This window comes from Pinus tabuliformis, chromosome 9 (genome assembly GCF_031772625.1).
Source record: "Pinus tabuliformis cultivar Carrire ecotype Pingquan chromosome 9, CPIR1, whole genome shotgun sequence".
NCBI classification, from domain to species: Eukaryota; Viridiplantae; Streptophyta; class Pinopsida; order Pinales; family Pinaceae; genus Pinus; species Pinus tabuliformis.
This window is the reverse complement of record NC_142307.1, coordinates 1,585,181,526-1,585,195,415: the sequence shown is the minus strand read 5'-3', so window position 1 is coordinate 1,585,195,415 and position 13,890 is coordinate 1,585,181,526. Positions and strand designations below refer to the sequence as shown.

Below are 13,890 nucleotides of genomic sequence, written 5' to 3'. Positions count from 1 at the left end.
GTTGAAATTTTTTTGTACACTTCAATAACAGGATTGATGTTGTGGTATTTTAGAAATAGTGAATCCAAAGTCGTCAATGGTTATCACCCCATGATCCCCTCTTATTTGTACCATGCAAGTTCGGGAGGGGCAACCGAAGATTCAGCCCCTAATAAAGAAAGGATATATCAAACAATTTTTCTTGTATTTTTCTCATGATGCATCTAAGTAATGAGACTTGAGATCCAACAAGAAGACTGACTGGTTGATCAGTCAAGGCAACAGCAATGACACTATTCCACCCATGGACAAATTTCAAAATGCCCAACTTATGAACTTAATGTTATTCAAGTTTATTCAAGTAGTAGCCTTTGTAGATTGACCTGCAGATTTTCTGTATAACCACCAAATGAAGGTCACATTAATTTTATCTATAGTTCCTTAGTTTTTTATTACATTTTGGGGATTTAGACTATTGCTCCCTCATCAACGGTATCGTTTTTAAGATATTATTAAAAAAATGGTCTTAACATAAGACATGTTAAAGGCAAAAGAACCTCTATAAAAACATAATTCTTACCGCCTCATAGTGGATGCCAACATCCTCAGAACGCAACATGAAAATAAGGGTGGGAAGAGCATTGCATTCAACAATCTGAAACAACAGACACTTGCCATCCTTAAAACAAAAGCACATACTATATATAATGCCTGATCATAATAAGGGACAGAAACTGCAAGCAAAAAAAATACAATAAACTCAGCCAAAGAAGTTCAATAGTTTTTGGTGAGTAGATCTCCAACCTGATTCTTGTTTGCTTCATTTTTGAATGCTAAAGTACGCAATGCACCTGCTGCTGCTCGCTGCACCTTGGTATCAGTTGACTCAAGCAAATCAACTAGAGGAGGAATTCCTCCCTCCGTCCTGAAAATGAATGATATTTCTTACATTTTAGCTGCTTGAGTACAAAATCTTTAATGAGATAAACTGCTTTTGTTTATCCAAAGTTCAAACCAGCAGCAGTAAAATCTTGAAACCTTACAAACCTGATGCAAGTTTTGATGGTGCCATTTTCATGAGCCAGATTTGTGATAGCATCAGCAGCTCTTCGAAGGACACCATTAACGGCACGATCATTAGACCCATTTCCACGTCTTTTTAACAAGGAAACCAGACAGGAAAGAGCACCTGCATCTGCAATGAGTCGTTGATGCTCTGGCTGTTCACAACTAAGAGAATTAGTCAGTTTCTGCTAAAAGAACCAAGAAAAAATAAACGAAAGTTCTTGTACAGCCTTCTTATTTCATAAATGCACTCCCATCATACAAGACATAACAGACTAAAGGAATTAAAATCAAAATTCTGTATTACATGATGTTCCACACAACAGAAAAGATTTTAAAAAGATAATTTGGGACTCATTCCTATACAACAGCAGCTTATAAAATAGATCAATGCACATCATGAACCTCCATTGAGATAATTACACTCTTTCATTATCTAAGACCCCAAAATTTTATCATTCCTCTAAAAAATAACAAACCTATCTGGATTATGCAGCCTCTCTCTACTGTTAACCAATGAAACAGGTTAGCAGCTATTAATATAAACTGATTAAATAAGATCAAAATTAAATTGTGTTCACACATCAAAACAACTTATTATGAAACACGTAGTCCCCTGGGGGCAGCTTGATTGGCAAAGGCCATGATATGAAGTCTTATGTAAAGTATGTGGTTTGAGGTTCAAATCCACCCCAATTAGCCTTATGAGACGTGTGTGGGGGCATGTATGGGTTCACCTAAAGTTTATAGTGGTAGTGGTTGGAATCAACCCTATGTCACTACAAAAAAAATTTGGGGAAACGAAAAAATGTTATGAAACAAGCAAAGTGCAACAAGGATACCATGGATAAAGCTACAGTTTAGAGCATTTTTTCCATCAGCGTAGATATATGATATATCATGATTATATTTAAATTTTGGCCCAGTGAGTTAGCTCAAGTAGTTGAGTTCTTTGAGCTTCGTGCAAGAGGGCTCATAGTCAATTCTCTGGCCTGGCTGCTGTTGTCATGTCCCTCACTCAATCTCCCTACCGGATCAGGCACCACAATCAACACCGACACATTTGAACTGGGTACCATCTGTAAAATGGAGGTTAGTGCCAAGAAAGTTTCCCCACCAGATCTTCCTTGGGAGAAAATATATATATTGTGACTATATTTTGATAGAGTGATACACCATGTTTAAAAAAAATGTTCAGATTAGATATGACAACAATACATGACCAAATAAAAGTCTTTTGGAGTGCCTTCCCACAAAAAATCTGAAATACATCAAGACAAGACAGGACAAGTTGCCTTTATTGGATTGGCATGACATGCAACTGATCATGCACTAAAGGAGCATAACGATCAAGTCAAGCATTTTGTCTGAATAATGGACTATCCCACACCTATAGAAAATGTTACATGACGAGTTCAAAACTTTGGAAGTCCCTCTACTAATGAGCAATGAGACATACTGTACCAGAAAAAAAGCATCACCCCTTAAATGATATAGCTCTAAGGACAAGATGAGTATTCTTAGATCCTTGGAGCTTCTAACAATGTAAGGCAAGAAATGTAAGATTTTACATTTAAGGAACAACTCCACAATTGTAACACCCTCCTTCCACATTTACCCAAGTTAACTGGTCCGTTGGGGTAAACATGTGACAAGAGGCTACTATGATGTGATTCAACTCCCCATGTACAATTAAGGAAGTGGAACCAACAAAACCAAATCAATTTGACTTTTCACACATGCAGCAGAACCCTCAGGAGCCAACCAACCCTTCCATGTGACCAACCCCTGAGGCAACTTGACATTTCACATATCTGGACCCCTAGCCGCTCCCATGACATGCATGCGACTAAGGCCTTCCAGTCGCTCCCACAACAAGGGCATGCCAGTGACTCTGAACTTTTTCAGCTAGTTCTGAGCCAGCAACCCCGGATTTTGTGCCACTTTTCCAGGGCCAGGACTCAAGCCACTGCCCAGAACTTCATGAAACTTTCAAAAATGATAAATGACATTGGAACAAAAGGTAGAAATGTAAACACTTGATCAATCACTTGACTAGACCACTACTAGCCATGATAGGCATTTCATCAAACATGTCACGAATATGCAATCTACAGGTCATAACAACATATTTGAGCATAGGGGTCTCATACGTGTCTAAAATTTGTAAAGAAACATGGTTGCCATATCACAATAGATGCATTATCGTCTATTAGGTCATGTATTCATTGTACTTTCAATTACCAATCAAAACATGATGAGAGTCATACATAAAATTTGTCATAAAACATACTCATAACCAACATATAACCAACAAAAATAACAAGGATATAACAGCCATAAAATCCACATATAAGTCAATACATTTACACATGAAATACCAAGGAGAAAGAGCTCTTATTAATGAATGCAAAAAGCCAACCAAGTTTGGGACTTCCACGAACCACCTGACCATAGATTGGTTGAACCAAATCTTTCTTTCAGCCAATCACCCCTGTGCCATATTCCAAGCATGAATGTGGGACTCAAAACCAAACCAAACCAAGTTTCCTCCAGCTTTACCACAATCACCACTGGATCACTGGGCCCTAAACAAGAATGGATGCCACTGAATTTCTCCATCTACATCGTGAAGAATTTGCTTGTCTCCTAGTCTTTAAGCTTTACCGTATATCCCGCCATTCAACAATCGAGGATCCCTAGGCCTAATCAAGACTCCACCCTCCAAGCTTTACCAAATATCCCTCCATTCACTGGTCAAATATTCCTAGGCCTGATCAAGGGTACACACCTCTAGGCTTTACCGTATATCCCGCCATTCACCAGTTGAGGATTCGTAGGCCCACTGAGGCACACGGAATCCAGCTTTACCACAATCCCAGTCCGATCCAGGGATTCCTAGGCCTTGTGTTCTTTCTTTCAGAGACCACCTCACTTAATTTTGAAACCATCCAGTAATCCAATTTAACCAAATAAAAGAGAACCCATCACACCATGGCTATCTGAAAATGGCAAGGCAAGGTTGAAGAACATTGTCACACCTGGCAAAACCCATGCCAATGACAGTAAGAGAACCAAATACACACATGCATGTACCATGCATGCCAAATCTAGCAAGGAAATCACACATGCAAATCGATACCTGCAAATAATCTCGTTGTAGTTGCTAGATGTTGCTCTTCCTTGCTTGATCTTTGCTTTCCTTCATCCAATGCTAAAGTGCTCCAAGAATGCTAAAGTGTCCAAGAGTATGAGAGAGAGAATAGAGAGAGCTCCGAAACTGAACTAACAAAAGATACCAACTGATCCTCAGAAGCGTTTTTATTTATGAGGCCTCTATTTTCTTCAATTTTCTATTACTTTCCTTCATTTCCTCCTCACATGCAACTTGTGACCTTTCACCTTCTTTTTCTCCGAATTTCCATTATTTTTATAAATAAAATGTCAATTAATGCCACTTTGCCTTTCCAAAGCCTTTGCCATTTTCCTTAACCATAACAAACCAAATGAACACCCAAACTAAGATGTTTTGCCCAACATTCAACTTGGAATACGTGTCCCATGACCTTGGTTATTATTTTGCCTTTATTAACTTTATTACATGGAATTTTGACCAGGGTTGTTACAACAATCAGCCCACTTGACCTTAAAATTATTCCAACATGTGGCAAATGAAGCATATAATGAAATTAAATATCAATAAACAAAAATTGTGTGGCCACAAGACTAGCCAATCTAGCAGTGATAATTGTACAAATAGCTAGATAGCTACTACAAATTTTCACCACCTAGGTGTCAATGATGCCAAACCCCCACTATAATCAAAAGATGCTCACAATATTGTCCAACTTCATACTTTCCAAAAGCATAAATTTAACTTACAAAAATATGGATGCAATAAAGAAAATCACCATATGTAGACTATAATCTAATGGATCCCACATGAAAATGCCACATGTACCATTAACATAAATACCACCATAACATTTACAAGCAGGACATGCACACTTATCAGAATTAAGGTCGTGAATGAATAATTAGGTCAAAGATCAATGGAACTAGAACAGGCTAAAAATATGGGAAAAAGATGAATCGAAATTCAATAAAAAACAGGCAAATACTCTTGGTTCAAGTAAATCCTCCACACCCAATTGCACGTGTATTACGGATGTTGTACTATAACAATCATATCCCACCATTGAGCTAAAACCTATGGGAGGGAAAGGTTTCTATCTTATTTCTTCCACCACAAGGAGATACCACCTATCTATTTGATTCTCTAAGGGAATCCCCTTCTTTGGAGAATAATTCAAGGAAGGTGGGTTTTAAAGGGAAAACGTTTACCATAGTTCTTTCAAGTTCACCCTTTGGTGGAGGGATAGGTCCCATAGTTCGATAACTTTGTACACTTAAGAAATAAAAAAAAATTTGGGGAAATAGCTTAGTTAGAGCTCCATTGATGGCCATGTCCCCAAAAGAAAGTAGTTATTGCACCTAGTTTCATTCATTCAAAAACCATCGTGATATCATTATACATTGTAATAGAACAATATGGAAGGGAGATCAAGTTCTCAGCTTCCTCAATTCCCTTGAGGTGCAAACCTTAATGCCGTTAAACAATCTTGGAGTATACAAAAACATTGGCGTTTTCAACTCAAGTGTTTTCATCCCTATTGGCACTTAATAAATGTAGGGTTAAAATGGATCTATGATAGTATTAACACAATAAGTAATTGAAGGTCCCCCTGATTTTGATTAGCTTATGTAGAAAATCGTAGGCCCAACCCAATTTCAGTTTTAGGAATCACATCAGTTTAATGCCCAACCCAACATAGATTTTTGTTGCTTTTAAACATGAATATTTACTAAAACATGAAACCCATAAGCTTACTCTACCCTTTCAATTTCTTTGAGAATAAATGCAATAGTCACACAAATTTAACACAGTGACTTTTGGTCCAAAGACCCTAGAAAAACCTCAATGGGAAAACCAGCGAAAGAGAGAAATTTTATTTCTTATCAAAGAATTTTACAGCATAAAATAACAGCAATTAAATCCACTTATCTCCCTTGAAATTTATGCCCAAGATTTCCTTGGATAAAGTGTTGTAGTTGATCCTTGAATTTCTAAACTAGCCGGCTTGAGTTTCGTGCCCTTCACACTCAGAAAATCAACATCTTGCTCCCAGAAATTCGTACCCACAAGCTACCTTGAATTACAAGCCTCAAATTGCCTAGAAAATCAAGCTCTAATAACCTCAAAAATAGTGCTCAACCACCCTCGAACAACCTCAAATTTCATGAGTGCTCAACCACCCTCAAACAACCTCAGATTTCATGCCCCCTCTCTGCAATAAATCCGGCCCATCTACCTCGTAAATCACACTAACCTTACCTCAAATTGTGTGCATGTCCTTTGCCTTGGAATTCGTGTTGTCTAGCTATTTTCTTTACTGTTGTACGTGTTGTACTTTTCCCTTCTATGCTAAACTTCTCCCTTGGCTCTCCTCTTCTCCAAATCTCATGAAGAATAAAAAAAATCTACCTCTTCTCTCCCCCTTCTCCTTTTATAAACTTATTAATTACTAAAACCTCTAATCCTTTATCTCAATGGCCAAGATCAAATCTTGCCATCTCAGGATCAACAGTTGTGACGTAATCTCTCATTAGGATGACTTGAGTCACTTTTAGAAAAAGCCACTTTCTAAAATCATTTAAGTCACTCAAACTTTATAAAGACACTCTTAATAATTAAAACGAAAATCCACTTTCTAACTTTATAAAATCACTTTATAGATTAAGTTACTTTTTCACAAGGGGTTCACTTTAAGACTTTTCCTCGGTTAGGCACAAAGAACTAGGAAACACTTTCTTGGTACCATTTCCCAACACTCCCTTTTACTGAGGAAGGTGTTTCTCACCACTCTCATCTTGTCCCTAAAGTAGACATGTCTGCCCCTTGACAAGGATTTCGTGAGAATGCATGCAACGTGCTCATCAATGGTTATGTACTCCAGCTTCGCTGCCCCTCTCTGAACATAATCTTGGATGAAGTGGTATCTGATGTCAATATGCTTTGACCTATCATGAAATATTGGATTCTCCGTGAGTTTGACACAACTCTATTTATCACAGTAGATCATGTTTGGTCTCGCCTGCTGACCAAATAAGCCATACAACATCTTTTGAAGCCAAATGGCCTCACAACTATCTTGACTACCATGTACTTTGCCACTGCATAACTCAGTGCCATTGATCTTTGTTTCCTATTGAACCATGACACTACCACCAAACCCAACATGAAACAACATCCCGATGTACTCTTCCTATCACTAGCATTGCTTGCCCAATCTGAGTCTGTGTAGCCAATAAACCTGACTCAATACCCTAGATATAGTCCAATGCATAATCCACTATGCCCTGTAGGTACCACAACCATTGTTTCGCAGCCACCCAATGCACCCTCCTCGACTCCACCATGAACTAGCTCAAAGTATTGACTGCAAAACAAATATCTGGTATGATATTGACCAAATAAATCAACGAACTAATCAACCGACGATATAAAGTAGGATCCACCAACTCGAAATCAGAAGCATGCAACTTCTTCCAATTTGTAATCAATGGCGAGGTCATGGACCTCTACCTGTGAAAACTCCCATGCCACAAAACAAGCTTTGTACTTTTCGATGTTTCCATCTGCAGAATATTTGATCTTGTAAAGCCATCTTGAAGACACAATTGATTTTCCGTCAAGCCTAGGCACAATCTCCCACACATTGTTCTTCATGATGGAAGCATACTCTTCCACCATGACATCCCTCCAGACTTGCTAGCCTGCAACCTCCTCGTAGCTAGATGGCTCAATCTCCACAATGCTACTCACCATAGCCAAATAGCTACCAAACCTCTCGAGTGGTCTGCTCTCCCTAACTGACCACTTGGGCTTTCCCACTATCTCCTAGGCTTCCTGCAAGGTATCACGAAGCCATTTAGGCTTCCTCTTCCTTGAAGTAGCCTCTTAAACTAGGGTGGGTATATCCTCCTCTATAATCAATACCCTTGATGATGATGTTCTTGTGGTCTACGGTGAACCTATACTCTGGGAACCAATGCCCAATGTACCTGTAACCTGTGGACCTGTCACCCTTAAAGCATGTGAACCGCCAAACCCCTGTGATCATGGACCCTATGGTGAACCTCCTTGTTGCGGTGTACTCTGTTGCTTTACATAACTCAAATCTCTCAACCTAGTCCAATCTCACTCCTCCTTGAACCTTACATCCCACCTCACCACCACCTTCCTTAACACTGGAATATAGATCCAATAAGCCTTTGAGGTCTCGTTGTACCGAACAAAAAATGCCCTTCTCTGTCGTGGTATCCAGCTTTGTCCGCTTCTCTGAATGCACCTAAAAATCCTAAAGTGCCCCATCTTTGGCTTCCTCCCAATGAAAGCCTCCTTAGGAGTCTTGCTCCCCAACACTCTGTGTCAACTCTTGTTTTGAAAATATACTACAGGGTTGCATGCCTTGGCCCATAAGAAGAATGGTAACCCTTAATCATATAGCATAGATCTCACAATGCCAACTATGGTCATGTTCTTCCTTTTAGCAACCCCATTCTACTGTGGGTTGCAAGGAATTGTCCACCCTCTCTTGATGTCTGCATTAGAACAAAAATCTCTGAACTCATGGGAGGTGTACTCACCCCCATTGTCAGACCTCAAGACCTTGATCTTCCTCTTATCTAGTTCTGCACGAGAGATTTGAACTCTCAAAACCTCTTGAAGACCTCACCCTTGCTCTTCAAGAAAAAGATTCAAGTCTTCTTGGAAAAGTCATCAATGAAAGTCATACAATACAAATATCCACTCAAAGATGATGAAGACATCAGACCATATACATTTGAATGAACCAAGTCTAGGATACCACTCACCACACTGTCACTGCTCGAAAAGGTTGCCTTAGGTGTACTTTCCCAAAGCACACCCCCTAAACACATCATGATGCTTCATGCCAAACACTGGTACACCTATAACTATCTCCCTTAGAATGTGCAAAGCCCTGTGATGCAAGTGTGCCATCCTCCTGTGCCATAGCTCACATAAATTGCTATTATTGGTAGTGGATACCAATGCTCCCATTGGTTGAAACATAAGTCTATACAACTTCCCAAAGCAGACTCCAATCACTTTGACCAAAGTGATGTTGGATCCCTTGGGATACATGAGGACATGTCCATCACAAAACACCACTACATATCTCTTGTCCTCAATAGCAAATATAGAAATGAGGTTCTTCCGCCTCAAAACATACAATACCTCCATCACTTTCAAGGGAGGATGTGACTCCCTTTGAAAAGATACAGTGCCCACACCAACTACTCTAACTAAACAAACATCACCCAACACTGCCTCCTAATTTATGTCTCCCACAACCAGATCTGTGAAGTGCTCTTTGAAACCAATCATGTGGTGTGAAGCTCCACTATCTAAGTACCAACACATTGGAGATAAATTTGCAACAAGGCTCACCATCGTAGAAAACTCTGTCAAACTGTGTGGCAAACTCATATATATCTGCAAAAGCTGCAATGTTCTTCTTCTTTCCCTTCTTGTTGGGACACTGAAAGGCATAGTGCCTCATTTTCTAGCAAGCAAAGCATGTCACTTTGCTCATGCCCTTCTCTTGTGTCTTTTGTTTCCTTTTCAGCTTGGTCCCACTTATTTGCAAGGGCAACATTCTCCTCCACATCCTGCACACCACGCTCACTATCACTCTTGGCATTCCTCCTGAATGAAATCATCCCACATCCTTCCCCAGTTTGGAAGACACTCTCTGGCCACAATGCCATCCACGAATCCATCCCACTTCTTGGGGAAGCCATTTAGTGTCATCCTAACCAACTGGTCATCATGAATAATCTCTCCCATTATAGCCAACTCATCTCTCACCTGTGTGATATTGGTAAGGTATGAGGTCACTATGTCAATATTGGTCATCTTGGTGTTTCTCAATTTCTCACGTAACACCATCTTCTTGTTTTCATTAGTGCTCTAGTAAAGTTTTATCAAGGAATCCCACATCTCGTAAGCAAATTTCTTCCCTAACACATGAGGTATAAGGTGGTCTTTAATCACATCAAGAAGGATTCTCTTAGCCTTCACATTTCACTTGTTGAAGTCTAACAACTGAATAGGGTCAATAGGTTGTTGTATTGCCTTCTCAACAATATCCCACAACTCAAACTCCTCAAGCAACAAAACTATCCTCTCCTTCTATGGGCTAAAATTTTCGGCCCCACTCAACCTACCTATACTCCACCCTTAAATCAAATGCTCATTTGACCCTCTCAACCAACACAACTATCCAACACTAAAAAGAGTAAACAGTCTCCCTTTCAACCACCAAATCTCCTGGTATGCAGGTTGTTTATTCTTTTGGTTCAACACTTCTCAACTGATAGGCTCATTGTTGCTTTGATACCCAATTAGAAAATTGCAGGCCCAACCCAATTTCAGTTTTAGGAATCACATCAGTTTAATGCCCAACCTAGGGATCACATCAGTTTAATGCCCAACCCAACATAGATTTTTGTTGTTGCTTTCAAACATGAATATTTGCTAAAACATAAAACACATAAGCCTACTATACTCTTTCACTTTTTCTGAGAATAAATGCAGCAGTCTCACAAATTTAACACAGTGATTTTTGGTCTAAAGACCCTAGAAAAACCCTGAAGGGAAAACCAGTGTGAGAGAGAATTTTTATTTGTTATCAGAGAATTTTACAGCATAAAATAACAGCAATTAAATCCACTTATCTCCCTTGAAATTTATGCCCACAATCTCCTTGGGGAAATTGTTATAGTTATTCTTTGAATTCCTAAACTGGCTGCCTTGATTTTTGTGCCCTTCATACTCAGAAAATCAACAGCTAGCTCCTAGAAATTCGTGCCCACAGGCTGCCTTGAATTTTGAGCCTCAAAAAACAAGCTCTAACAGCATCAAAAAAACAGTTCTCAGATTTCAGGCCTCATCTCTGCAATAAATGCAGCCTAGCTGCCTCAAAAATCTTGTTGTCCTTGCCTCGAAACTCTGTGCATGTTCTTTACTGTTGTACCTGATGTATTTTTCCCTTCTCTGCTAAACTTCTCCCTTGGCTCTCCTCCTCTTCTCTTAATCTCATGAAGAATAGAAAAAGATTCTGCCTCTTCACACCCCCTTCATCTTTTATAAACTCATTAATTGCTAAAACCACTAATCCTTGATATCAATGGCCAAGATTAAATATTGCCATCTCAAGATCAATGGTTGTGACTTAATCTCTCATTGGTATGACTTAACTCACTTTTAGAAAAAAACCACTTTCTGAAATCACCTAAGTCATCACTCAAACTTTATAAAGTCACTTTTAGTAAATAAATAGAAAATGCCACTTTCTAACTTTATAAAAACAATTTATAAATAAAGTTACTTTTTCACAAGGGATTCACTTTACGAGTTTTTCCTAGGCTAGGGACAACGCACTAGGAAACACTTCCTCGGTACGATTTCTCAACACTATATACACATGGGTACAAAAAATCCCTCCCCACCTCAACAAAAACAAAGTTCACGATGATGCAACATATAGATTGGGGCACAGAAGGATTTAAATTTCTGACTTTCTATCCCTAAAATTCCAATACATGACAAAATCTTAGACATGTTGGGCTATAATCCAGCGACAAAATAGATATAAGCGATGTAATGATAACAATTTGGACTGAGTTCAAAACACGATGAGATGGCCCCCAATGAATTCAAAACTGTAATGATAACAATTTGGACTGAGTTCAAAACACGATGAAATGGCCCCCAATGAATTGCAGATAGTGAGAAGTTGTTTGTAAAGTACTAAGTTGAAGCTATATTAATGATAACCATCGACACTCCAAAAAGGCAAGCCCTTTATGTTATTGTGTTTGAAAGTGATAAAGTGATATATACAGTTGAGAACACCTCTCCCCCAAAACTATTGAATAAAACAGGCCTTACAAGTTAGTTCCAAACAATCTCATTAGAGGAAAAGAGAATTTAGGTGTTTAAATATTTTATATCCCCAAAGTTTCAATAAGTGAAAAATCCTAGGTTTATTGGACTATGGTCTAGTTCTAGATAAGAGCATTTTATCATGATGACATAGCACCAGCCCAAGTTTAAAACCAGCAAGCATGCCACCAACATACTATGAGCCTCGAGGCAATTTGTAAATGTTAAAATTTCAAGCCCTGGGCAACTCATGTCCTTATAATCTCAATCGAACAAGTAGATTGTTGAATTTAATTAATGTTTTAGTCATGATCCAGTTGAGTTGAGTATGGTAGGTGTATTTCAAGATGCACTTCAAAAAAGTTTTGACTGTTCTACTTTCTTCTTAGTTAACTAGAAAGCAACCATGTTCTACGTTGCAATCAGCAAACGCACTTGATTTTTTGACAAAAGAGTATATGAATACTTATTTCTGGTCCAATGGACTTCATGATTGGCCTCACGAGAGGTATGAGTGCGTTTTTCGTACAATCGATCACTTAATTGCATGGTTGGATTGGTCATTAACATATGTTGGTCAATCATGGAAAGGATGGTGCAATACCAAAATACAGAACCAAATATATATATATATATATATTGGGATAAGTCAATATATTAAATTGTTCGATGTTTTAACAGCGAGATAGGTTGAGCTATATTCTGTTATTTCTGTCTCCTTTTGGTCAAAAAGTTCATTTTTTCCTCTTGCAAAGTTTTAAGATTATTTCCTATTTTTTCCTTCATCTTTTTTGTCCAGTCAGTTTTGGGAGGTGGTTTTAGGTCATTCAATTTTTTCATGTCTTTCTTTGTGTTTATAGCCAAAATAAAGAGTCATCTTGACACTATTTCTCCGTAGAGATCTTGTGAGTCTTATTCTAATATGTTTCCAATGAGCTATTTGATGACAGTCAAATGGGCACTCTCAAATTCTTGATTTGGCTATTTTTTGGAAGTTTCTACTTTTATAAACATGGTCTTTTTCAGCCACCAATAACAATTTTGAACACCCAATATTGAATTCACCAAAAGGGTATTTTGAGACATTCATGATTTTCAATCTTGGTAAATTTTTAATTTAGAAATTTCTAATATCTAGGAATCTAATTGTAGAATTAGATAATCCTTTTGAGAGATGAGCTTACGCCTTAGATAATACTAATAGAATTAGATAATCTATGAAATTCCAAGACATCTAGGGCCACAACCAAAACTAGTCAAACTTTATCAAAGCTAGTCAAGCGTAGGTCCAAAGTAGACATTTTTCATTTTCAAAAAAAAAAAAAAAAATCATGTTTTTGGATACCTGATATTGTATACAGCTTAGGATTGATAATTTGATGACAATACCTGATATTGTATACAGCTTAGGATTGAAATTTGATGACAATACAAGAATGATTTTTTTGTCAAAATGAGGATTAATCACATTTTTGGATACCTGATATTGTGTACAGCTTAGTATTGAAATTTGATGACAATACAAGAATGATTTTTTTGTCAAAATGAGGGTTTTGACTTCTTCAAGATGTGATCATATTTTTGGAGACCAGTTATGGCATACAACAATGGGGTCAAATCTCAAGCTAATCCAACAAGTTTGGATTTTGGTCAAATTTGCAAGGTCTATATCTTTTCGAAATGTTCTAGACTAAGTAACATGACACGTCCTCCCCCTCCCTCATGTCACGTATTTCACGTGTCAGACAGGACACATCTGACATGAGTTTCACTCGTGTCATGTTCGAAGGATACGAGTTTCACTGGTGTTG

The 13,890-nt window shown here is 38.2% G+C and overlaps 1 protein-coding gene across 1 annotated transcript in view; it reads right to left on the bottom strand.

The window, feature by feature from the left end:
- LOC149154761 (ARM REPEAT PROTEIN INTERACTING WITH ABF2-like) overlaps positions 1–13,890 on the bottom strand; it is a 118,871-nt gene that overhangs the window by 80,792 nt on the left and 24,189 nt on the right. The window contains exons 3-5 of the mRNA XM_089440984.1: positions 1,027–1,199; positions 784–904; positions 560–634 (exon numbers count right to left, since the gene is read on the bottom strand). Coding sequence (XP_089297110.1) covers positions 560–634; positions 784–904; positions 1,027–1,199 — 369 coding nt within the window. The remainder of the gene's footprint in view (positions 1–559; positions 635–783; positions 905–1,026; positions 1,200–13,890) is intronic.